The sequence below is a fragment of the Salvelinus sp. IW2-2015 genome, linkage group LG4p, assembly GCF_002910315.2.
Source record: "Salvelinus sp. IW2-2015 linkage group LG4p, ASM291031v2, whole genome shotgun sequence".
NCBI lineage: Eukaryota > Metazoa > Chordata > Actinopteri > Salmoniformes > Salmonidae > Salvelinus > Salvelinus sp. IW2-2015.
The window spans coordinates 26,491,772-26,517,525 of record NC_036841.1 but is presented as its reverse complement, the minus strand read 5'-3'; the positions used below and the strand labels follow the sequence as shown (position 1 = coordinate 26,517,525).

At 43.7% G+C, this 25,754-nt stretch overlaps 2 protein-coding genes across 3 annotated transcripts in view; one reads left to right on the top strand and one right to left on the bottom strand.

Moving 5' to 3' along the window:
• The window catches only part of LOC111960766 (EF-hand domain-containing protein D2), a 41,226-nt gene extending 37,171 nt beyond the window's left edge, over positions 1 to 4,055 (top strand). The window contains exons 3-4 of the mRNA XM_023982971.2: positions 1,381 to 1,515; positions 3,180 to 4,055. Of these exons, the coding sequence (XP_023838739.1) occupies positions 1,381 to 1,515; positions 3,180 to 3,314 (270 nt within the window). The 3' untranslated portion in view covers positions 3,315 to 4,055. The remainder of the gene's footprint in view (positions 1 to 1,380; positions 1,516 to 3,179) is intronic.
• A 1,652-nt stretch (positions 4,056 to 5,707) lies between these two features.
• On the bottom strand, positions 5,708 to 15,042 carry LOC111960765 (inward rectifier potassium channel 13). Of its 2 annotated transcripts, XM_023982970.2 has the most exons (5): positions 14,808 to 15,042; positions 11,181 to 11,439; positions 10,582 to 10,918; positions 9,836 to 10,311; positions 5,708 to 6,758 (listed from the first exon to the last, which is right to left on the bottom strand). In XM_023982970.2, the coding sequence occupies exons 2-5, from the start codon at positions 11,379 to 11,381 to the stop codon at positions 6,726 to 6,728; spliced, it is 1,047 nt and encodes a 348-aa protein (XP_023838738.1). In that variant the 5' UTR covers positions 11,382 to 11,439; positions 14,808 to 15,042; the 3' UTR covers positions 5,708 to 6,725. The 2 variants fall into 2 exon arrangements, with proteins under 2 accessions (XP_023838738.1, XP_023838737.1); XM_023982969.3 differs by lacking the exon at positions 5,708 to 6,758 and having other exon boundaries at positions 8,239 to 10,311.
• Between the last annotated feature and the right edge of the window lie 10,712 nt (positions 15,043 to 25,754).

Here is a 25,754-nt window from a genome sequence, read left to right as displayed (position 1 = left end):
CACGGTGCTGGCTGTAAGCACAACCCCCACCTGTGGACGTCGGCCCTCATACCACCCGCATGGAGTCTGTTACTGACCGTTTGAGCAGACACATGCACATTGTGGGCCTGCTGGAGGTCATTTTGCAGGGCTCTGGCAGTGCACCTCCTTGCACAAAGGCGGAGGTAAGCGGTCCTGCTGCTGGTTGTTGCCCTCCTACGGCCTCCTCTACGTCTCCTGATGTACTGGCTGTCTCCTGGTAGCGCCTCCATGCTCTGGACACTACGCTGACAGACACAGCAAACCTTTTTGCCACAGCTCGCATTGATGTGCCATCCTGGATGAACTGCACTACCTGAGCCACTTGTGTGGGTTGTAGACTCCGTCTCATGCTACCACTAGAGTGAAGCACCGTCAGCATTCAAAAGTGACCAAAACATCAGCCAGGAAGCATAGGAACTGAGAAGTGGTCTGTGGTCACCACCTGCAGAATCACTCCTTTTTTGGGGGTGTCTTGCTAATTGCCTATAATTTCCACCTTTTGTCTATTCCATTTGCACAACAGCATGTGAAATTTATTGTCAATCAGTGTTGCTTCCTAAGTGGACAGTTTGATTTCACAGAAGTGTGATTGACTTGGAGTTACATTGTGTTGTTTAAGTGTTCCCTATTTATTTTTGAGCAGTGTAGATACTTTTGTGGCCTGTTTCCTCCAGCATCTTCACAAGTTCTTTGCTGTGTTTTGGGATTGATTTGCACTTTTCGCACAAAGTACGTTCATCTCTAGGAGACAGAACGCGTCTCCTTCCTGAGCGGTATGACGGCTGCATGGTCCATGGTGTTTATACTAGCGTACTATTGTTTGTACAGATTACCGTGGTACCTTCAGGCATTTTGAAGTTGCTCCCAAGGATGAACCAGACTTGTGGAGGTCTACAATTGTTTTTCTGAGGTCTTGGCTGATTTATTTTTATTTTCCCATGATGTCAAGCAAAGAGTTACTGAGTTTGAAGGTAGGCCTTGAAATACATCCACAGGTACACCTCCAATTGACTCAAATGATGTCAATTAGCCTATCAGAAGCTCTAAAGCCATGACATAATTTTCTGGAATTTTCCAAGCTGTTTAAAGGCACAGTCAACTTAGTGTATGTAAACTTCTGACCCACTGGAATTGTGATACAGTGAAATAATCTGTCTGTTAACAAATTGTTGCAAAAATTACTTGTTTGTCATGCCGACTTGCCAAAACTGTAGTTTATTAACAAGAAATGTGTGGAGTGGTTGAAAAATGAGTTTTAATGACTCCAACCTAAGTGTATGTAAACTTCCGACTTCAACTGTATGAATAGTTCTGTTTGAGCCTCTCTCCCCCACCCTGATGTTTTCCTCTCTCCTCCAGTTCCTGCTGATCTTCAGGCGAGCAGCGGCAGGCGARCTGCAGGAGGAGAGTGGTCTGATGGCTCTGGCCAGACTATCTGAGATAGACGTCTCCGCAGAGGGAGTCATGAGGGCACGGGACTTCTTCGAGGCTAAGGTAGGAGTGGGATGGAGGAAGAGGAGAGAGTGTGTGTGTGTATGTATGTGTGAGAAAAGGGTTGGCTGTGTCAACATTATAGAATCATTGCCCATGATGAACCAGGGTGATTGGACAAGGGGAGGGTGTGTGACGTGTGTTAAGTTTCCCAGATGTATAGTTGTGAATACTTGAGGAAATGCAGGTCACAGTAGGTGGGCCACAAGCGCTCAGCTATTTTAAGACCTGACGTGCATTAGCTGACCTGATTCATTCCTCGTCTCTCCCATCATAACAGGATTGTACACCAGCATGTCTTAGGCCACATCCACCTCTAGTGGACAGAAAGAGAAATACAGTGACTGTGTGTGTGTTCTGTGCTGTTTTTGAGTTTGCAGTGTAAATTGAAATGATCTAATGTTTCAGGTACAGATTCAGTAGTGATGGAATTCAGAGTGGTGTTATACAGTGCATTCTGAAAGTATTTAAACCCCTTGAGGTTTTCCACATTTTGTTACATTTCAGCCTTATTCTAAAATAGATTAAATTGTTTTTTCCCCTCATCAATCCACACACAATAGCCCATATTGACAAATCAAAAACAGGTTTTTCAAAATGTTTGCAAATGACGCTACAAGCTTGGCGCACCTGTATTTGGGGAGTTTCTTCCATTCAACTCTGCAGATCCTCTCAAGCTCTGTCAGGTTGGATGGGGAGCATCAATAAACAGCTATTGATTGTCAGGTCCCTTCAGAGATGTTCGATCAGGTTCAAGTCCGGGCTCTGGCTGGGCCACTCAAGGACATTCAGAGACTTGTCCCGAAGCCACTCCTGCGTTGTCTTGGCTGTGTGCTTAGGGTTGTTGTCCTGTTGGAAGGTGAACCTCTGTACTTTGCTCCGATTTATCTTTCCCTCGATCCCAGTCCCTGCCGCTGAAAAACATCCCCAAGGCATGATGCTGTCACCACCGTGCTTCACAGTATGGATGGTGCCAGGTTTCCTCCAAACGGGACGCTTGGCATTCAGGCCAAAGAGTTCAATCTTGGTTTCATCGGACCAGAGAATCTTGTTTCTCATGGTTTGAAAGACCTTTAGGTGCCTTTTGGCAAACTCCAAGCGGGTCATGTTTATTTTACTGAGGAGTGGCTTCCGTCTGGCCACTCTACCATAAAGGCCTGATTGGTGGAGTGCTGCAGAGAAGGTTGTCCTACTGGAAGGTTCTTCCATCTCCACAGAGGAACTTTGAAGCTCTGTCAGAGTGACCATCACGTTCTTGGTCACCTCCCTGACCAAGGCCCTTCTCCCCTGATTGCTCAGTTTGGCCTGGTGGCCAGCTCCAGAAAGAGTCTTAGTGGTTCCAAACTTCTTCCATTTAATAATGTTCTTGGGGATCTTCAATGCTACATAAATGTTTTGGTACCCTTCCCCAGATCTGTGCCTCGACACAATTCTGTCTCTGGGCTTTTTTTATATACATTTACAAACATTTTGAAAAACCTGTTTTCACTTTGTCATTATGGGGTATTGTATGTAGATTGATGAGGAAAACAATTCATTTGATCCATTTTAGAATAAGGCTGTAGTGTAACAAAATGTGGAAGATGTCAAGGGATCTGAATACTTTCCGAATGCACTGTATAATCCCCGGCTGTACTGTAGATCTAATAGTGTTTTGTATGGTGCAGGTGCAGTCTCTAAAGGTGGGCAGTAAGTTTGAGGCTGAGATCCGAGAGGAGCAGGAGGAACGGAAGAGACAGGCGCTTGTTAGGAAACAGAGACGGGCTGCCTTCAAAGATCTGCAATCTGCCTTCTGCTCATAATACAGTGCACACACACACACACACACACACACACACACTGAAACACACACACACGCGCACACTGAAACACACACACACACACTGAAACACACACACACACACACAAACTAAAACATGCATGATCATGCGCATACTCACTTGCACATTAAGGGAGGTTTTAAAGTAGTTCCATAGCTTCCCTGAATACACACATAATAATATTTGATTTAATAATGAAAGTTTGACATTAAGGTTATTGTTATGATATTACTGTTGTGATTTATTGTTATTATTGTTCTAATTAACAGGATTGTATTAGCTATTATACACAATATTCTCACTTAGTTTAAAACAGTAACAGAAAAATCTATTTTCTTAAAATAGATCCGAGGCTATTTCCCATCAATAATTAAATTGTTTAATGTTTGATGTACATTACAGAAAAGGTTATGTGGAGTAATGTTTTGACCAATTTATGTGTAGAAGGCAAACTTATGTTAAAATACCTGTGTCCAAAAATTCCCTAGCCACCTTTTTTTTCTGTTGAAACCTTTAAAAATCACTCTATGAATATACGTTTTTACTATTGGCATATTGTAGGTGGTGCTGTTATATTGAATATTGACCTGTCATCCATGTTTGTTTAATTTCTAGAAACATACCATCATGTAACACTGTATTATTATGTTGTCTTATGTGTTCTGAAATAAAAGGAAATGGATTGTATTGTATTTTTCCATAAATAAAACAATGGTAATCACATTCTGTCTGCTTTCTCAATAATGTGTGTATTCTAGTGATGTAATTTGCTGGTCTGATAAGTTTCAAACAACTGTCGTACAGTACCGGTACAGTAGCGGTGAGGAAAGACAGGAGGCCGCTTGGTAGCGAGGCTGACTTGATGCATTTGGAAAGTATTTAGACCCCTTGACTTTTTCCACATTTTGTTATGTTACAGCCTTATTCTAAAAATTGATTAAATTCTAAAAAGTTTCATCAATCTACACACAATACTCCACAATGACAAACCAAAAACAGTTTAAAAAAAAACAACATTTTTGGAAATTTAGAATAAAAAAACAAAACTGAAATATCACATTTACTTAAGTATTCCTTGACTGTGTGCTTAGGTTCGTTGTCCTGTTGGAAGGTGAACATTTGTCCCCAGTCTGAGGTACTGAGCACTCTGGAGCAGGTTTTAATCAAGGATCTCTCGGTAATTTGCTCCGTTCATCTTTCCCTCATCCCTGACTGGTCTCCCAGTCCCTGCCGCTGAAAAACATCCCCACAGCATGATGCTGCCACCACCATGCTTCACTGTAGGGATAATGCCCGGTTTCCTCCAGACGTGACACTTGGCATAAAGGCCAAATTGTTCAATCTTGGTTTCATCAGAACAGAAAATGTGTTTCTCATGGTCTGAGTGTCCTTTAGGAGCCTTTTGGCAAACTCCAAGCGGGCTGTCATGTGCCTTTTACTGAGAAGTGACTTCAATCCGACCACTCTACCATAAAGGCCTAATTGGTGGAGTGCTGCAGAGAAGGTTGTCATTCTGGAATGTTCTCCCATCTCCACAGAGGAACTCTGGAGCTCTGTCAGATTGACCATCAGGTTCTTGGTCACCTCCCTGACGAAGGCCCTTCTCCCCCGATTACTCAGTATGGCCGGGCGGCCAGCTCTAGGAAGAGTCTTTGTGGTTCCAAACATTCTTCCATTTAAGAATGATGGAGGCCACTGTGTTCTTGGGGATCTTCCATGCTACAGAAATGTTTTGGTACCCTTCCCCAGATCTGTGCCTCGACACAATTCTGTCTCGGGGCTCTACCTACAATTCCTTTGACCTCATGGCTTGGTTTTTGCTCTGACATGCACCGTCAACTGTGGGACCTTATATAGACAGGGGTGTGCCTTTTACAAATCATGTCCAATCAATTGAATTTACCACAGGTGGACTCCAATAAAGTTTTAGAAACATCTCAATGATAATCATAAGTTAATTTTTGAGTCTCATAGCAAAGTGTCTGAATACTTATGTAAATAAGGTATTTCTGTTTTTTAAATAAATTTGCAAACATTTAGAAAAACCTGTTTTCACTTTGTCATTATGGGGTATTGTGTGTAGATCGAATGTTCTATTTAATCCTTTTTAGAATAAGGCTGTAACGCAAGAACATTTGGAAAAAGTCAAGGGGTCTGAATACTTCCCGAATACACTGTACTAACAGGAGGCAGCATGGTAGCGAGGCTGACATGGTATAGTACCGTACAGACCCAGCTGTAATACCATGGTAATACAGGATTACATTTTGTAGCCAATTGCCATCCACATTCAACATGTATATAATATTATGTGTTATTGTGAGAGATTCTGTGAAATGAAGTATGAGAAAGTATGAACAAGTAATGTTTCTCCATTTGAATTGTTCAGAAAATATTATTTTATTTCATGTAATGTACACTGTACAAGCCATTGGAACATGTATTATGTTACAATAAGATTTAATCTCTGAAAATCAGGGCTTTCCATAACATTATTTCCATTTACTCTTTAATCTTTGTGTTTTGCTGTTGACTCATGCATACATGCATGATGTAATAGTGATTTTCGTCTTTACATAAATTCAAAGGGAAAACGTAAAGATGATCTACTGACATCGTTCTCCAAACCTTTAACCTATCACTAAAGTGCTCAATCTAAAGTCATAGCATTTTACATATTGAACATGTGTAATCAATGTATAACAAAGTATTACATTTAATCTTGGCTAATATTTGGCGTAAATAGGCACACACTGATTTCAGTGAAGACTTCTTATAAACATTTAAGGCAGTAATCTAATACATTTTCAGTTAAATCAACTGATATTTTCTAATGCATGACAGAAACTTCTGACAGTTCAATATTATATACCTCAGTTTAAAATTATTGAAGACATTGAGTTGTCACCTTTCTAAGTACGCTCCTCTAGACTACAGAGGCTGCGTTTACACAGACAGCCAAATTCTGATATATATACAGTACCAGTCAAAAGATTGGACACACTTACTCATTCAAGGGTTTGAATTCTACATTGTAGAATAATAGTGAAGACATCAAAACTACGAAATACACATTTGGAATAATGTAGTAACCAAAAAAGTGTTAAACAAATCAAAATACATTTTATATTTGAGATTCTTCAAAGTAGCTACCCTTTGCCTTGATGAAAGCATTGCCTACTCTTGGCATTCTCTCAACCAGCTTCAAATGGAATCATTTTCCAACTATCTTGAATGAGTTCCCACATATGCTGAGCACTTGTTGGCTGCTTTTCCTTCACTTGGCGGTCCAACTCATCCCAAACCATCTCATTTGGGTTGAGGTCGGGTGATTGTGGAGGCCAGGTCATCTGATGCAGTACTCCATCACTGTCCTTCTTGGTCAAATAGCCCTTACACAGCCTGGAGGTGTGTTGGGTCATTGTCCTGTTGAAAAACAAATGCAGAATGCTGTGGTAGCCATGCTGGTTAAGTGTGTCTTGAATTCCAAATACTTCACCGACAGTGTCACCAGCAAAACACCATCACACTTCCTCCATGTGTCACAGTGGGAACCACACATGCAGCGTTCATCCGTTCACCTACTCCGCGTCTCACAAAGACACAACATTTGGAACCAAAAATAAAAAATTTGGACTCATCAGATCAAAGAACAGATTTCCACTGGTCTAATGTCCATTGCTTGTGTTTCTTGGCCTAAGCAAGTGTCTTCTTCTTATTTGTGTCCTTTAGTAGTGGTTTCTTTGCAGCAATTCGACTATGAAGGCCTGATTCACGCAGTCTCTGAACAGTTGATGTTGAGATGTGTCTGTTACTTGAACTCTGTGAAGCATTTATTTGGGCTGCAATTTCTGAGGCTGGTAACTCCAATTAAATTATCCTCTGCAGCAGAGGTGTMTCTAGGTCTTCCTTTCCAGTGGCTCTCCTCACGAGAGCCAGTTTCATCATAGCGCTTGATGGTTTTTGGGACTGCACTTGAAGAAACATAAAACATTTGTGACATTTTCCGCACTGATTGACCTTCATGTCTTAAAGTAATGATGGACTGTCATTTCTCTGTGCTTATTTAAGCTGCTCTTGACATAATATGGACTTGGTCTTTTACCAAATAGGGCTATCTTCTGTTTACCACCCCTACCTTGTCAAAACACAACTGATTGGCTCAAACGCATTAAGAAGGAAAGAAATTCCACAAATAAACTTTTAACAATGCACACCTGTTATTTGAAATGCATTCCAGGTGACTACCTCATGAAGCTGGTGAGAGATACCAAGACTGTGCAAAGCTGTCAAGAAAAATGGTGGCTACCTTGAAGAACTCAAATCTAAAATATATTTTTATTTGTTTAACACTTTTTGGTTACTACATGATTCCATATGTGTATACATAGTTTTGACGTCTTCACTATTATTTACAATGTAGAAAATGGTACAAATAAGAAAAACCATTGAATGTGGAGGTGTGTCCAAACTTTGACTGGCACTGTATATATAAAATATATATTTTTTTTATTCACAAGTTGGTTTTGTCCAATCAGATAAGCTCTTTTGCCAATAATTGGCACAAATTCATTTTGGCTGCCTGTGTAAATGCAGCCAGAGTGTATCCATAGCAGCACAGTGTTATTGATTGTGGAATATCATCCTTCATGGCAGTGAATGTGCCTGTTGGTTCTAGAGATCACAGGTAACTAGAACATGCTCTACAATTTAGTGATCTTCAATCCACTGGATAAATGCCCTTGGTATGGAGTTGCTAACAGGTGCAGAGCCATAGAAAACTGTCTCTCCCATATTGCCCCTAACTCTCAATTTTCTGCCCCTATCTCTATTCCTGTGTTACTACCCTCCCCCCCCCCCCCCCACCCCACACACACATATTATAACATACTATACAGTACAATTAAAAGTTTGGACACACCTACCCATGAAGGGTTTTTCTTAATTTTTACAAATTTCTACATTGGAGAACAATAGGGAAGACCTTAAAACTATGAAATAACACATATGGATCATGTTGTCACCAAAAAAGTGTTTAAACAAATATATTTTAGATTTTAGATTATTCAAAGTAGCCACCCTTTGCATTGATGACAGCTTTGCACATTCTTGGCATTCTCTCAACCAGCTTCACCTGGAATGCTTTTCAGACAGTMTTGAAGGAGTTCCCATATAGGCTGAGCACTTGTTGGCTGCATTTCCTTCAGTCTGCTGTCCAACTCATCACAAACCATCTCAATTGGGTTGAGGTCGGGTGATTGTGGAAGGCAGGTCATCTGATGCACCACTCCATCACTCTCCTTCTTGGTCAAATATCCTTTACACAGGCTGGAGGTGTGTTGGGTCATTGTCCTGTTGAAAAACAAATGATAGTCCCACTAAGCGCAAACCAGATGGGTTGGCGTATCGCTGCAGAATGCTGTGGTAGCCATGCTAGTTAAGTGTGCCTTGAATTCTAAATGAATCTCAGACACTGTCACCAGCAAAGCACCTCCACACCATCACACCTCCTCCTCTATGTTTTCATGGTGGAAACCACACATGCGGAGATCGTCCGTTTACCTGCATCTCACAAAGACACGGCGGTTGGAACCAAAAATCTACAATTTGGACAGATTTCCACCGGTCTAATGTCCATTGCTCATGTTTCTTGGCCCAAGCAAGTCTCTTCTTATTATTGGTGTCCTTTAGTAGTGGGTTCTTTGTAGCAATTCGACCATGAAGGCCTGATTCACGCGGTCTCCTCTGAACAGTTGATCTGGAGATGTGTCTGTTACTTGAACTCTGTGAAGCATTTATTTAGGCTGCAATTTCTGAGGCTGGTAACTCTAATGAACGTATCCTCTGCAGCAGAGGTAACTCTGGGTCTTCCTTTCATGTGGCAGTCCTCATGAGAGCCAGTTTCATCATAGCGCTTGATGGTTTTTGCGACTGCACTTGATGAAACTTTCACAGTTCTTGACATTTTCAGAATTGACCGACCTTCATGTCTTAAAGTAATGATGGACTGTCATTTCTCTTTGTCAAGACAGTTCAAAGCTGTCATCAAGACAAAGGGTGGCTACTTTGAAGAATCTCAAATCTCAAATATATTTTGATTTGTTAACACTTTTTTGATTACAACTTGATTCCATATGTGTTATTTCATAGTTTTGATATCTTCACTATTATTCTACAATATAGAAAATAGTACAAATAAAGTAAAAAACCCTTGAATAAGTAGGTGTGCCCAGCCTTTTGACTGGTACTGTATATATAGATATTCTATACCCCGGAACCCACCGATTCCACGTTGCTCTCTGTCCCTTACTCCTCTCACCTATTACCCTCTTCCTCTTCTCCCATCCCTCGTTCTCCCTTTCTTCCTGCCCATCCTTCCCTTCCACCCTCTTCCTTCCCCACCCTTACTCCATCCTGTCACTCCCATCCCCGTTGATTTGCACCACACACTCCTTGTCCAGAGGCTCATTGCAGTGGGCAATGCCAAAGTGCTGACTGCTCACCTGGTACCTGCCTTGCTTGTCCAACCCCATAGCGGGCACAAAGCGCCGCTCAAACTGGATCTCCTGGCGCAGGTAGGAGGTCCTCTTCTGGCAGGCGTCGCCCGTGCCCTCCTGGGAGGCGGAGAGAAACACCACTAGCTCAAAATGGCTGGCGCTGCCCTCACGCAGGGCCGGGTAAAGGGGGCTGTGGCGGTCCAGGACGTGGTAGAAGGTGAGGGGGAAGATGAAGAAGGGGCAGGGGCGTGGGCCCAGCCGGTCCAGCTGGAAGTCCAGGTTGGTCTGGTGCAGGACCTGGTCGTCTCTCTGTTCGTACAGCACGGCACTGACCTCCACGTCCACCAGGGGGCGGCGCAGAAGGTTGGTGGCCCGGAACACGAGGCAGGGCTGGCCCTGGTGCTGACCTACCACCGCCTGGGGGCTGAACTGGATGGCCCCCGCACGCTTCTGGGGACGGGCAATCTTAGCCACAAACGCACCTGAGAGTGGGGAAGGGAGAGAGAGAAAGTGAGGATGTAGATATCAGTAGTTTTCCTCAGAAATATGTATGTTGTGTTGTTTTTTCATCTCTGAGAAATCCAGGTGAGACAAAGATTGAGTATAAACAAGAAAGTAAAATAATAGAATAAGAAAGAAAGAAAAAAAATGCAAGATGAAGAACACCAAACAGCTGTACCCTCAGCATTGAAACGGACAACAACAACCTGAGAAAGTGAGAAAGAGAAGTGCTCCTCTCCATTAGAAAGTACCTGTGATGAAGGCTTCCAGCATGAGCCCCAGCAGCATCTGAACCGCCAGCAGGGCTATAGCGCTGGGACAGTCCCCACTGGGGAACATGGTGCCGTACCCAATGGTCAGCTGGGTCTCCAGGGAGAAGGAGAAGGCTGCGGTGAAGCTGGTGATGTATTTGACACACACTACATGTCCCTCTGGAGGAGCGTCGTGGTTCTCCACCGCCAGGTCTCCATTGAGGTGAGCCAGTAGGTACCACAGGCAGGCGAACAGCAGCCAGTGGGCCACAAAGGAGGTGCAGAAGGCCAGGAGGACCCAGCGCCAGCGCAGGCACACCACTGCCCCCCACAGGTCCTGCAGGGGAGAGCCAGGGTGTATATACCAATTCAATTATTGCTGGTTTCCCAGACAGACATAAAGCCTGATCCTGGTCTTATAATCAAGTTCAATGGATATTCTCAATTGAGAGTTTAAATTCAGGGCTAGTCTTAATCTATGTCTGCAAAACCGGCCCATAGAGTGTCTGTGTGTAACTTTTTATGTTAAGTTTACTTTTCCGTTTAGTCAGCAGCACCTCTTCAACTATTTAGGGTGTGTGCCAACTCATTTATTTTACCTGTAGGGCTAGCAGCCAGGCAGAGGCAGATGCCCAGGAGGGCCACAGGCCCGGGGAGGGAGGGGAGGACCGCAGGGCGCAGTGACCGTCCTTGGTCACTAGGCGCTGGCAAGACAGGTAGGACGGGGATGATGTGGACAACAGGAGAGGGGAGGAGGAGACCTTGTTCCCGTCCAGGTCATTGGTTGTTTTGGTCGTCATGGTTACAGGGAGGTGAGGGGTTGAGGGCAGGCGAGTGGGCAGGTCAGGATGAAGGTATCTGGAAACAAGCACAATCATGCCAAGAATCATAGAAGACCGTTTATAATAACTTTGTAAACATGGACAACTTTGACTTTACAAATCCACTTTGACATTGTTATGCAGTTAGTTATGTACATAGGGGGACAGACAGAGAGAGACAGAAACTTCCAGAAACGTCTAGAATGTTGTTGCAGGTGATTAGAGATGTGCTCAGTGGGGTATCTGTCAGTGGAACACAGCGACATGCAGAGCAGGAATGTGGTGAGTTTAATCTTGGAGGAACAGACTCGGTAACAATCACTACAGTACCAGACTGGGACTTCTCTCTCCCATCTGTTCTCTAGTCTTGTTCAGCAACATRTTAGAATGCTTTATGGATGATCACTGGGATAAATAACACACACCCTCCTCATGTACTGACTGTAGACTATATGATGGGACATTTTTAGAGTGTGATGATGTTTGAGGTTTATATGAAAATAAATGTCATTTTGTGAGATTAAAGATGTGTTTTATGAACACATGAAGTCTCTTGTTTGCATTGTGTATGTACAGTATTTGCTAGCTGTAAGAGATGAGCATTGCACATACATTTTACAAACAATTATTTTAAGTGCTGTATCTAACTCACATCATGGACCAGAAGGACTTATAGGGATGCATGGCGAAAAAACGGTCCTGTTTATAGCCKGTAAATTGTTCACCATATACTGTCTGTAAGTATAAATGGAATATACAGCTAACAAAGCTATTATTTTGAATCAAACACACTTCAATAAATGTAATTGTCAAAAGCTGTGCAATGTTTGTACAGCTAACAAAGTAGAAAATCAGCTGGGAAATTGTGTTGTCATTCTTTTCTGTGTATTAGACGCATACAATTACCCTCAGTAGTAAAACCCAGCCCTGAGCCTTGACTGTACACGAGGACAGTCACAAAAGACGAAATCGTTGCTAAATGTCGTGGGAACCTCACTGAAGTAATTCTATGTTTCTAAGGGGTTTTATTCATCAACATTTTAATTGGGGAATATTGAGGCACTTATGTTGCCTAATTAAATTACAGATTCGTTACAGTCAGAACCAGTGGTGGAAAAAGTACCCAATTGTCATACTTGAGTAAAAGTAAAGATACCTTAATAGAAAATGACTCAAGTAAAAGTGAATATCACCCAATAAAATAAATAAAATAAATAAACAAATAAAATACTTGAGTAAAAGTCTAAAAGTATTTGGTTTGAAATATACTTAAGTGTCAAAAGTAAATATAATTGCTTTATATAATATTTTCCAATTCCTTATATAAAGCAAACCAGGGAAAGCCAGGGGCATGCTCCAATCATTTATAAACAAAGCATGTGTGTTTAGTGAGTTTACCAGATCAGAGGCAGTAGGGATCACCAGGGATGTTCTCTTGATAAGTGAGTGAATTGGACCATTTTTCTGTCCTGCTAATCATTCAAAATGTAACAAGTCAGGGAAAATGGGTGTCAGGGAAAATGTATGGAGTAAAATGTACATAATTTTCTTTCGAAATGTAGTGAAGTAAAAGTAAAAGTAGTCAAAAATATAAATAGTTAAGTACAGATAGAAAAAAGACTTAAGTAGTACTTTCAAGTACTTTACACCACTGGTCAGAAATAATCACTGGCACGGGCTAATAAGTCAGGCTGCAGAGGCTAGCTGCTAGCTACCACTTCTGCTCTCTAGTCCAAGCATGGGACCTTTATTACAGAAATGCTATAGGGTAATGGGTAAGCATGGCTATGTGTTAGTGCAGTAAGAAGCGCTTCATTGTCCTGAGGTTGGGGGATGCCAGCTTGAGAGAGGCCATCAGAGAGGCCGTCACATGAGGGGCATGCGGCATGCAGGGGAGGCAAAAACACACACACACAGTGGTTACAAATCTCCAATGTCTCCCACGGTCTGTTGGGCCTGGCGGCCATTTTCTCCTCAGTATGTGTGTGAGATAGCGGCGGCTATTAGATGATGCTAACAACAGCACTCTTTCTGTGAGCTCTCTCTGTGGATGGATGAGTAGSCTCAGTGGCTGCTGGGATAGTTTGAGGTTGTTGTTTGGGGTTGTTGGTTGGAGATAGCTTGGCTACATTGCTCCCTAAGCTATAGCTTAGTTTAGCCAACAATGATACAATCATCAGAGGGCCCTCTATCACTGCAAAGTGCGGTGCAGGAGAGTTTGCCATTTTCCAGCGTATACGTTAATTGTAGATAATACATTACCAGCATGTTATTGAGTGTTTGTCTTAGGTGCCAAAGTTTAAGGGGGCATAGGTATATGTAGGAGGAGGCTGTTTTACCTGTCSTCTGATTTATCCCTCCACTAGCCTCCACTGGTATTGATTACCGCATCTTACATATGTTGAAGTTGAATAGCACAACCTGTCCGCCTCTGTTTCATAACCACAGAGAAAGCATTTACAGGATGTATCTATAATATAACTGAGTCTATAACTGTTTAGCTCCAGAGGGGAGAACCTGTTAACCACCTGGAGCTAAACAGTTATACTCAGTAACATTATAGATACATCCTGTAAATGCTTTCTCTGTGGTTATGAAACAGAGTTGGACAGGTTGTGCAAGTTGACCTCCCTTTGTCCTACTTAGGCCTATATCTAACATGTGTTAAAAATGAAAAGAAACACCCATTTTGTTACTTCAAGCTGGAAAAAGTTGACCTGTTATTTGACTTCTTCAGTCTAGGGTCTCCGAGGGTACAAGCTGTGTTTATGTATTCATTTACATGTACATGATTGACAGTAGACACAGTCTTGGTTAAGTTTTTCTTGCTTGAATTTCTTGCACATTGTTCAAGAATGTTGCACAAACTCAATCTTGCAATTTGAATTTGAAAGTCAAACTTTTTTTGGGACAGATTTTACAGCTTTTTCTGTTGTGATGCACCATAGTCTCATCTCTCTGTCTCCCTCTCTGTCTCTAACGCTGTGTCCCTCTCTGTTTCGCTGTCTGACTCTCTCTCTGTATCCCTCTCTGTCTCTCTGTCTGTCTCCCTCTCTGTCTCTCTGTCTGTCTCTCTCTTTGTCTCTCTGTCTGTCTCTCTTTCTGTCTCTCTTTCTGTCTCTCCCTGTCGCTCACTCTGTCTCTCTATCAATGTCTCTCTCTCTCTCTCACTCTTTCTCTCTCTGTCTCCCTCTGTCTCTGTCTCTGTCTCCCTCTCTGTCTCCTTGTCTCCTTGTCTCCCTCTCTCTCAATCTGTCTCTCTATCGATGTTTGTCTCTCTCTCTGCCGCTGTGTCTCTCTCCCTTTCTCTTTGTCTCTCTTACACACAGTCTCGTATCACCCTCTCTCTCTTCCTCTCAGTGGCCGGGGTCATCTGACTCCCAATCCATCCATAAGGTTACTCACCGTAGTATAGCACCAGGGCCAGCGATCACCTGTCTGATGGTGCCCTTTTCACCCGGGCAGGAGGCGAGGCCAGGGGCGGGAAAACCACCAAATCCGTGGGATGMGAAGATGGGGGGTAAATCCCAAGGTATTCCCGAGGTAAAGGAAGGAAAAGAAAGTGTCACCCCAGGAACTCTTCGGCGTGGGAGCCGGACTGAGCCCAACGCTCTGCTCTTCCGATCTGCAGCTCCGGCTCTCTGCCGAGGATGATTCGATTGGTCACATTACTCTGCATGTGGCCAATTAGTGTTCCCGGAAGGCGAGAGAAGGGAGGGAATAACCCAGAACAACACCTTGTCACAGTTCATTGACAGAGCCAGTTGTAGCTCCTTGAGTCCTGTGGTTGGTAGGAGTAAATGAGTATAGGAATGATGATGAGAGAGAGGCTCTTGGAGGGGGAGTGTGACAAACAGGGTCTCTCTCTCTCTCTCTCTCTCTCTCTCTCTCTCTCTCTCTCTCTCTTCTCTCTCTCTCTCTCTCTCTCTCTCTCTCTCTCTCTCTCTCTCTCTCTCTCTCTCTCTCTCTCTCTCTCTCTCTCTCTCTTCTCTCTCTCCTCTCTCTCTCTCTCTCTCAGGAGCTTTATTGCATGGGAAACATTGTTTACATTGACAAAGCAAGTGAGTAGATAATAACAAAAGTGAAATAAACAATAAAAATGAACAGTAAACATTACACTCAATAGGAGTTCCAAAATAATAAAAGACATTTAAATGTCATATTATGTCTATATATAGTGTCGTAACGATGTGCACATAGTTAAGTACAGATGGGAAAATAAATAAACTAAATATGGGTTGTATTTACAATGGTGTTTCTTCTTCACTGGTTGCCCTTCTCTTGTGGCAACAGGTCACAAATCTTGCTGCTGTGATGGCAACACTGGTGGTATTTCACCCAGTAGATATGGGAGTTTATCAAAATTGGGTTTGTTTTCAAATTCTTTGTGGATCTGTGTAATCTGAGGAAATATGTGTCTCTAATATGGTCATACATTTGGCAGGAGGTTAGGAAGTCCTGCTCAGTTTCCCCCTCATTTTGTGGGCAGTGTGCACATAGCCTGTCTTTCTCTTGAGAGCTTGATGATCCATGGCAAGAAGCCTCCAGTGATGATCCATGGCCGAAGCCTCAGTGATGATCCATGGCACGAAGCCTCCAGTGATGATCCATGGCAAGAAGCCTCCAGTGATGATCCATGGCACGAAGCCTCCAGTGAGGAGTCATGGCACGAAGCCTCCAACGACAGTCCCCAGTCCAATGCCTCCAGCGACGGTCTCCAGTCCGGAGCCTCCAGCTCCGGTCTCCAGTCCCGAGCCTCCAGCGACGTTCTCCAGGTCCGGAGCCCTCCAGCCCAGTCTCCAGTCCGGAGCCTCCAGCGATTGTCCCCAGTCCGCGGCCCGCAACGGGATGCCTAGTACGAGGACCGCAATGAGGGTGCCCAGTCCGAGGCCCGCAACGAGGGTGCCCAGTCCGGGGCCCGCAACGAGGGTGCCCAGTCCGGGGCCCGCAATGAGTTGCCCAGTCCGTGGCCCGCAGCGAGGGGCCAGTCGGGGCCCGCAACGAGGTGCCCAGTCCGGGCCCACAATGAGTTGCCCAGTCCGTGGCCCGCAGCGAGGGTTGCCCAGTCCGGGGCCCGCAGCGAGGGGGACCAGTCCGGGGCCCGCAGCGAGGATGCCCAGTCCGGGGCCAGCAACGTGGGTGCCCAGTCCGGGGCCGCAGCGAGGGGTGCTCAGTCCCGGGGCCCGCAGTGGGGGTGCCCAGTCCGGGGCCCGCAGCGAGGGTGCCCAGTTCGGGGCCTGCAGCGAGGGTGCCCAGTCCGGGGCTGGCTACGAGGGTCCCCAGTCCGGGGCCCCCAACGAGGGTCCCCAGTCCGGGGCCCGCAAACGAGCGTCCCCAGTCCGGGGTCGGCGACGAGGGTCCCCGCACCAGAGTTCCACCAAAGTGGGGTGAGCCAGTGGTGGACGGGGTCTGCGTCCGTACCTGAGCCGCCACCGCAGATAGATGCCCACCAGACCCTCCCTATAGGTTCAGGTTTTGTGGCCAGAGTCCGCACTTTGGGGGGGGGTGGGGGTACTGTCACGCCCTGACCTTAGAGAGCCTTTTTATGTCTCTATTTTGATTTGGTCAGGGTGTGATTTGGGGTGGGCATTCTATGTTTTGATTTTTATGTTATTGTGTTTCTATGTTTTGGCCGGGTATGGTTCTCAATCAGGGACAGCTGTCTATCGTTGTCTCTGATTGGGAACCATACTTAGGTAGCCCTTTTTCCCTCCTTTCGTTGTGGGTAGTTAACTTTGTTTGTGGCACTTAGCCCTGTAAGCTTCACGGTTGTTTTTCGTTTGTTGTTTTGTTGGCGACATTTTGAAATAAAAAGGAAAATGTACGCTAACCACGCTGCACTTTGGTCCACTTCCTTTGACGGCCGTGACAGTCATTTCGGTAAGTTTGCTAGCAGTTTTCATGTACTGTCGGCAGGTTTTCAGGCGGATGCTGTTAAGCATGTTGTTTCGCACCGCAGGCAAGTGTTCATGTTTCTGAATAACAATGAGCAACAGCTAAATGTACATTTTAAAGTGAGGCATGGGGAGGGGCTCTATGCAGGGTTTGCCAGCACAGATAGTCTACGGTGTTTTGAGTGTGGGGATTTGCGGCATAAAAGCTTTGCGTGACCACAAAAAGGCCGTGGACAAGGTGAGGGTACAGGGGTCAGTGGGGGAAATTGAGGTCAACGTGCAGGGGGCAATGAGATGCAGGCAGCAGAGGCTGGGCCTAGTCATGCCAATGATGGTGGTGTACATGAGGCTGAGCCTAGTCAGGCTAGAGATGGTGGCATAGCTGAGGCTGGGCATTGTCATGCTATGGATGGTGGTGTAGATGAGGCTGGGCCTAGTCAGGTTATGGATGACGGTGTAGATGAGGCTGGGTCTAGTCAGGTTATGGGTGGTGGTGTAGATGAGGCTGGGCCTAGTCAGGTTATGGATGGTGGTGTAGATGAGGCTGGGACTAGTCAGGTTATGCTAGTGGATGAGGTGAGTATAGTGGGGAAGTGTAAGAGACTGAGGAGGGTGTCAAGCAGAAAAGGAAAAGGGGGGAGAAGAAAGAAGTTGGGAGGGGAGAGGCTGGTGTGGTCAAAGGCACCAAGGAACCTTTGCCTGGTGCTCGGGSGGAGGCCCTGACCAGAGAGGAAGGGCAGGTGGTCAGGATGGGAGATGGAGATGAGGAGGAGGAAAGTCAGTCTGAGGAAGAGGATGATGAGTAGGCCTTTTTTTCAGACTCCTCTTCATTGGGTCTGGAACTGACAAGTAGAGGGGACAAGCAGAGGGGTCAAAGTATACGGTGAGGGAACTGACAAGGTTCCTGAATGAGACCAAGAGGAAAAAAGTTCATCTTGAGGCTTTTTTTTCTGATCCGAGAAAGTTTGTTAGATCAGTATAACATGCTATGAAAAATGAGGGGCATGGTGTCCTCTCACCCAGGAAACGGTTTAGGTTGAAGAAGTGGGTCACAACAGTGTGTAAAAGGTCTACCTTCAGACGCTGTTTAGATGAATAGTTTCTTTCTGGCACTGTGGCTTTTTGAGCTTTGCTATTGGTCTCTTTCTTTGCTGGCTTTTCTCCCACTTTTTATGGAGACTCTTTGGGTAGACTCACTCAATATAAATGGTGTCAGAGATGTGGGAAAGAGGAGTCTGTTGGGTGAATATGTAAAACAAAAAAAAGTACAGGTGTTGTTTCTGCAGGAGACGCATAGTGATGTGGTGAATGAAGTCGATTGGGGGCTCTGGTGGAAAGGGGCAAGTGTGTTGAGCTATGGGACAAATTTTAGTGCAGGGATGGCAGTCCTTTTTGTACCGGTCTGTAAAAATGTGATCCTCAAAGGAGGTGTGTAGGGGTAGGCTGCTTGTTGTAAAAGCAGAAATTAACAACATGGGTTTTGTCTTTATAAATGTGTATGCGCCTAACACAGGGAGAGAGAGGGGGGTTCTATTTGGGTCTTAGACAGGAACTCTCACAGGTTGCGCCTGAGGAGACGCTGGTGGTCGACGAGGACTGGAGCTGAACAATGGATTTTACAAAAGACAGAAATGGAGAAGAGCCTCATTCAGGGTCAGTGGTAGTGTTAAGGGACATCATTAATCAGTTTGACCTAGTGGATGTTTGGAGAACTAAACWTCCTGACACAASACRGTATACATGGGTGAAGGTCTTTGGGGCTAGGGTGAGTGCAGCCCAACTTGATCGTTTTTACATGTCCAGGAATCAGAGCAATAGGCTGCTGGGCGCTACCATTCTCCCGGTGGGGTTTTCGGATCACCACATAACCATGGCTCGGCTGTCTATTTCACCAGTGCCTCAGCATGCATCCAATTGGAAGTTTAATGTAAAGCTCTTATAATATGCTACTTTTTGCTCAGGTTTCCAGATTTTTTGGGAAAGGTGGAGGCAGCAAAGAGAAGAGTATGAGTCTCTGAGTCAATGGTGGGATGTGGGGAAAGTSCAAATTCGGCTTTTCTGTCAACAGCATACATCTCTCTCATCCTCAGAGGCTAGGAGAGTATTGGGGGAACTCGAGCGTCATATAGTGAGATGGAGGTAGAGATGGTGGGGCAAGGCAATGAAGGCCTCCAGGCTAATTGAGCTTTTTTCCAGGTTAAAGCCTCCTGAGGGGAAAGATAAGATCAGTGTAAAAAAAACAACACCCAAAATCGGTCAGAATCCTGTAAGACGGCTGCTATCCACTGCACACGGTAACATGCCCCATGTAAGTTACACAACTATATAGAAAGCCCTTCTATTGCTGAAATTAGTTAATCAAATCAATGATGAGAATAGTCAGATTAATCATTACCTGACGTGGACATGGTGGCATAGCAGGAAGCTCAGAGTACCATGTACCAAGAGGTTGTGAGTTCAAATCCCAGGTGAGAATATGTTGAATAATTATTACTGTATCAATGAATATGCACAACGTAATCATCTATGTCAAATATTTAAGTTGAAAGCACTGTGAGTGTAAGTATCCCTAACCTTGCCAACAGAAAAAGAGCTAGGAATGGATCAATGGTTCACCAAATCAGGGCCTTAATTGGCTCGGCAAGAGTAACAAGCTGTTTTTTTTGGAGAACGTTTCTTTGGGACCGTCAGGCGACATCCTGACAACTGATACCCATAAACATTCCTGCACCGTTCCCATGAAACATGTCTAGAACATAAATATCTTATATAATGAGAACATGGCGACCATATTCTGTGTAAGTTTGGTGGGACGTTGATGGAATATTCTCCTAACCCTCAGAAAACTGGACACGTGAATGTTCTTGCAAAGTTCCCATGAAACATGTCTAGAACATGAATATCTTATATAATGAGAACATGGCGACCACGTTCTGTGTATGTTTGCTGGGACGTTGCGTCAGCCTCCAGTATTTATGCTGCAGTAGTTTATGTGTCGGGGMRCTAGGGTCAGTCTGTTATATCTGGAGTATTTCTCCTGTCTTATCCGGTGTCCTGTGTGAATTTAAGTATGCTCTCTCTAATTCTCTCTTCTTTCTTTCTTTCTTTCTTTCTCTCTTTCTTTCTTTCTTTCTCTTTCTTTCTTTCTTTCTTTCTTTCTTTCTTTCTTTCTTTCTTTCTCTCTCTCTCGGGGGACCTGAGCCCTAGGATGCCTCAGGACTACCTGGCCTGATGACTCCTTGCTGTCACCAGTCCACCTGGCCGTGCTGCTGCTCTAGTTACAACTGTTCTGCCTGCAGCTATGGAACCCTGCCCTGTTCACGGGACGTGCTACCTGCCCCAGACCTGCTGTTTTCAACTCTCTAGAGACAGCAGGAGAGGTAGAGATACTCTGAATGATTGACTATGAAAAGCCAACTGACTCCTGAAAAGCCAACTGACTCCTGAAAAGCCAACTGACTTTACTCCTGAGGTGCTGACCTGTTGCACCCTCGACAACCACTGTGATTATTATTATTTGACCCTGCTGGTCATCTATTAACATTTGAACATCTTGGCCATGTTCTGTTATAATCTCCACCTGGCACAGCCAAAAGAGTACTGGCCACCCCTCATAGTCTGGTTCCTCTCTAGGTTTATTCCTAAGTTCTGGCATTTCTAGGGAGTTTTTCCTAGCCACTGTACTTCTACACCTGCATTGCTTGCTGTTAGGGGTTTTAGGCTGAGTTTCTGTACAGCACTTTGTGACATCAGCTGATGTAAGAAGGGCTTTATAAATACATGTGATTGATTGATTGATTGATTGCTGGAAAATTCTCCTAACCCACAGAAAACTGGGAACGTTTGTTGTTAGCTGGGTTGTTCCATTGCAAAATCTACCTTCACATTACTATCTACAGCACTCACTCTTTCATAAGGTCTTTCTTGGCATCTTTCAAAACTGCAAACTGAGTTGTGTAATAATGTATGTTTTGGCTTGTTTCAAGTTGTTTCAGATCTCTTTAGAAATAGAAGTCTTTAGATAGAATGTCATGTGGGTGTGTTGTTATACCTGCTGTTAGCTCTGACTGACACTCTAATCCTCATTCAGTCTCATTAGTCTGAAGACAGAGGTAAGGTAGAGAGACAGAGAGAGAGAGAGCTAGAGAGGAGAGAGAGAGGGCAGACTCGGGTCATTCACCTGCTGCTGGGCAAAATGTTGCCCCCCCCAGCTCCCCCTTCTTCTTCTTCTTTTCAGTAACACTCTCTCTGTGTTTCTTTCTCTACCCCCCTTTTCTCTGTCTTCCCCTCTCCCTTTTTCTCTCTGGTCTGGTTGGGCTGTGTTCAACTATGCCAGTACAACTCCTTTCCTCCACTGTCCCACTCTACAACACAAGTGTTTCCTAGTGGAAAACAAGCTGCATTGTGTAGTGGTTACCACTAGAGAGCAGTTTAACCTTTTTTAATCGGATTTTCTCACTGGTTTGTAGAGTGGTTTGGTAGAGTGGTTTTGGCGTTATGGTGTGACAGAGCTGCTGCATAAAGGCCTGACTGTCTTTCTGTGAAAACACTCACTGCTAAGACAGTATGCTGTGAATCCTTAGGTAACACGCTTTGTGTTCACACAGACATAAATCACTCTCTTTCCCTCTTGCTTTCTATTTTTGCTTTTTCCGTTTTTCTCCTGGTTGGTGTTAGCTGACAGTGTGAATGAAATGCCTCATTCTTACTCTAAAGAACATACTGCAACTGAAGGACAATAAAACATCTTATAGCTGTAGCTAACAACAAACGTGCCCACACTTTTAGAGTACGTTCCCTTAAAAGTGGAATTTGGTCATTACTTAACTTTTTCATAGGAATGTTCCAGTGATGTGCATGGACTGTTTCCAAGAGACCATTGCCTTAATGCCAATATAACTTACCCAGAGAACGTAGTGACCATGTTCTCAGAATATTCAGTATTAATGTTCTAGACTTGTTTTTTTGGCACGTTGAAAGAATATTCCAGTGTTCAGTTTTCTGAAGGTTAGGAGAATATTCTATCAACATCACACCAAACAAACAGAATATGGTTGCAATGTTCTCAGAATATAAGATATTAATGTTCTTGACACATTTCATGGGAACATTGCAAAACATTCCTGTGTCCAATAGTTACTGGGCCCAACGCTCTAACCACTAGGCTACCTGCCGGGAATGTTCTCCTAACTCGAAYGCCAAACATGCTAAATAAGTTCTCAGGAGGTTTTTGCTAACACACATAAAATGTTCCCCAAACTGATGGAAAATTGGACACTCAAACATAATGGGACAATTACAAGTTACATTACAAAAACGTTCTCTATCTCTAAAATTGTTAGCTGGGCAACTGTTTTCACACACACTACTGGTCAAAAGTTTTAGAACACCTACTCATTCAAGGGTTTTTCTTTATTTTTACTATTTTCTACATTGTAGAATAATAGTGAAGACATCTAAACTATGGAATAACACATATAGAATCATGTAGTTGTCACGATCGTCGTAGAGAGGAGACCAAGGCGCAGCGTGATGGTAATCCATCTTCTTTTAATAAAGAAATAACACTGAACAAACTACACAAAATAACAACCGTGAACGTTATAAACCACTGAGTGCAGACATGCAACCTCACATAGACAATAACCCACAAACCAAACTGGAAAATGGCAACCTAAATAGGATCCCCAATCAGAGACAACGATAAACAGCTGCCTCTGATTGGGAACCAATCTAGGCCACCATAGACCTAGACTACACACACACACCTAGACATACAAAAACCCTAGACAATACAAAACAATAATATCCACCCTCGTCACACCCTGACCTGAGCAAAATAATACAGAAAACATAGAATACTAAGGTCAGGACGTGACAGTAGTAAACAAAAAAGTGTTCTAAAATATATTTGGATTTGTTAATTTGAGATTTTTCAAATAGCCACCCTTTGCCCTGATGAAAGCTTTGCACACTCTTGGCATTCTCTCAACCAGATTCATGAGGTAGTCACCTGGAAGGCATTTCAATTAACAGGTGGGCCATCTTAAAAGTTATTTTGTGGAATTTCTTTCCTTCTTAATGCGTTTGAGCGAAAACAGTTGTGTTGTGACAAGGTATGGGTGGTATACAGAAGAGAGCCCTATTTGCTAAAAGACAGAGTCCATGTTATGGCAAGAACAGCTCAAATAAGCAAAGAGAAGCATCAGTCCATCCTTACTTTAAGACATGAAAGTCAGTCAATTTGAACTTTGAAAGTTTCTTCAAGTGCAGTCGCAAAAACCATAATTCGCTATGATGAAACTGGCTCTCATGAGGACCGCCACAGGAATGGAAGACCCAGAGTTATCTCTGCTGCAGAGGATAAGTTCATTAGAGTTACCAGCCTCAGAAATTGCAGCCCAAATAAATGCTTCACAGAGTTCAAGTAACAGACACATCTCCAGATCAACTGTTCAGAGGAGACTGCGTGAATCAGGCCTTCATGGTTGAATTGCTGAAAAGAAACCACTACTAAAGGACACCAATAATAAGAAGAGACTTGCTTGGGCCAAGAAACATGAGCAATGGACATTAGATCGGTGGAAATTTGTCCTTAGGTCTGCAGTCCAAATTGGAGATTTTTGGTTCCAACCGCCATGTCTTTGTGAGATGCGGTGTGGGTGAACGGATGATCTCTGCATGTGTATTTCCCACTGTGAAGCATGGAGGAGGAGGAGGAGGTGTGATGGTGTGGGGGTGCTTTGCTGGTGAAACAATCTGTGATGTATTTATAATTCAAGGCACATTTAACCAGCATTGCAACCACAGCATTCTGCAGCGATACGCCAACCCATCTGGTTTGCTCTTAGTGGGACTATCATTTGTTTTTCAACAGGACAATGACCCAAAACACACCTCCAGGCTGTGTAAGGGCTATTTGACCAAGAAGGAGAGTGAAGCTGCTTGAGAGAATGCCAAGAGTTTGCAAAGCTGTCATCAAGGCAAAGGGTGGCTATTTGAAGAATCTCAAATATAAAATATATTTTAATTTGTTTAACACTTTTTTGGTTACTACATGTTTCCATATGTGTTATTTCATAGTTTTGATGTCTTCACTATAATTCTACAATGTAGATTTTTTTTTATTTTTATGAGTAGGTGTTCTAAAACTTTTGACCGGTAGTTTGGAGAAACAGGCACAGCAATAAATCAATCTACCTTACTATTTGAACAAATTAATGATTTCACAAGTTTCTGTGAAATGTCAATGTTTAATATACAGTAGTGGCAATCAGATCCAAAACTTTTGGAAAAGGATAGTCATAGGATATTTAACTTATTCCTAACTCAATTGACTTGAATGAACTGTCTGTTGTGTAAAAATCTCTCTCTCTCTCTTCTCCTCCTTCTGTTCTTGATTTCAGCCTTAGAGATGGGTACGATACTCTCTAAAGCAGGCAACAGGGATGTACTCTCTTGTGTCAGACATGTCTCTCACACACACACACACACACACACGATATTATATATTGTATATAGTATATATAGTATTCTCTTCTATATATAATGTGTATTATATAAACAGTGTTATAGATTAGTATCAGTGAATAGGTATTAGTGGATGGTGAACGTCTGCATGTGTGGGTGTTCAACAAAGATTGGACGTAATGATTAGCCCGGGTGCGGGTCAAAAGAAGTGATTTAGTCGAGACATGCCAATTGTGCAGTTAGCTCCACACTGTAAAAAGATGAGAGAGGGCCTGTAACCAAACACACCGCCCGGGGCGCCGACGTTAAGAGGTGGCTGTGTAAGAAGACATTTCAAGGTCTGGAGTGGCCTAAGCCAGTCTCCAGATCTCAACCCCGCATTAGAAATATCTTTGGAGGGAGTTGATAATAGTCCGGTGTTGCCCCAGCAACAGGCCGGCCGATATCAACTATAGCACTGTCTCGTAGAGGAGATTCTGCTGATGGAGGACACTGGGCCAAAATACCAGCGAAGCAGTGTGGAGTGAATATACCTTGTGAAAGGACTTACTAGAAAACGTTTCGACCTCTTGGATTCTGCCAACAAGGGTAGTAATGAATCAGAAGAGTTTGAGATAGAAACGTTTTGTTATTGAACGAAAATACTTTATGTTTCGCACATGAATGTTGCAGAATAGAATTTCGATAAAAATCTACATGTGAGCTGTTCTGGACTTTTTTTTTCTCATTTTTGTCTGTCATAGTGAAGTGGTACTAGTGATGAAATTACGAGGCTCTCTCATCTTCTTTAGTGGGGAGAACTCGTGCAAGCAATTGGGGTGTGGCTGGACTACTATGGATCTTATTTTGCTTGCCCGCACTGTACAGAGAAGGAAAGGAGAGAAAAGGAACAGGATAGTGCACTTTATGGCAGAGCATTAGTGTTAAAAGATCACTCAATGATGATTTGTGCCTATTTATTCTTTTTAAGCCGATGTGTCTCAGTATG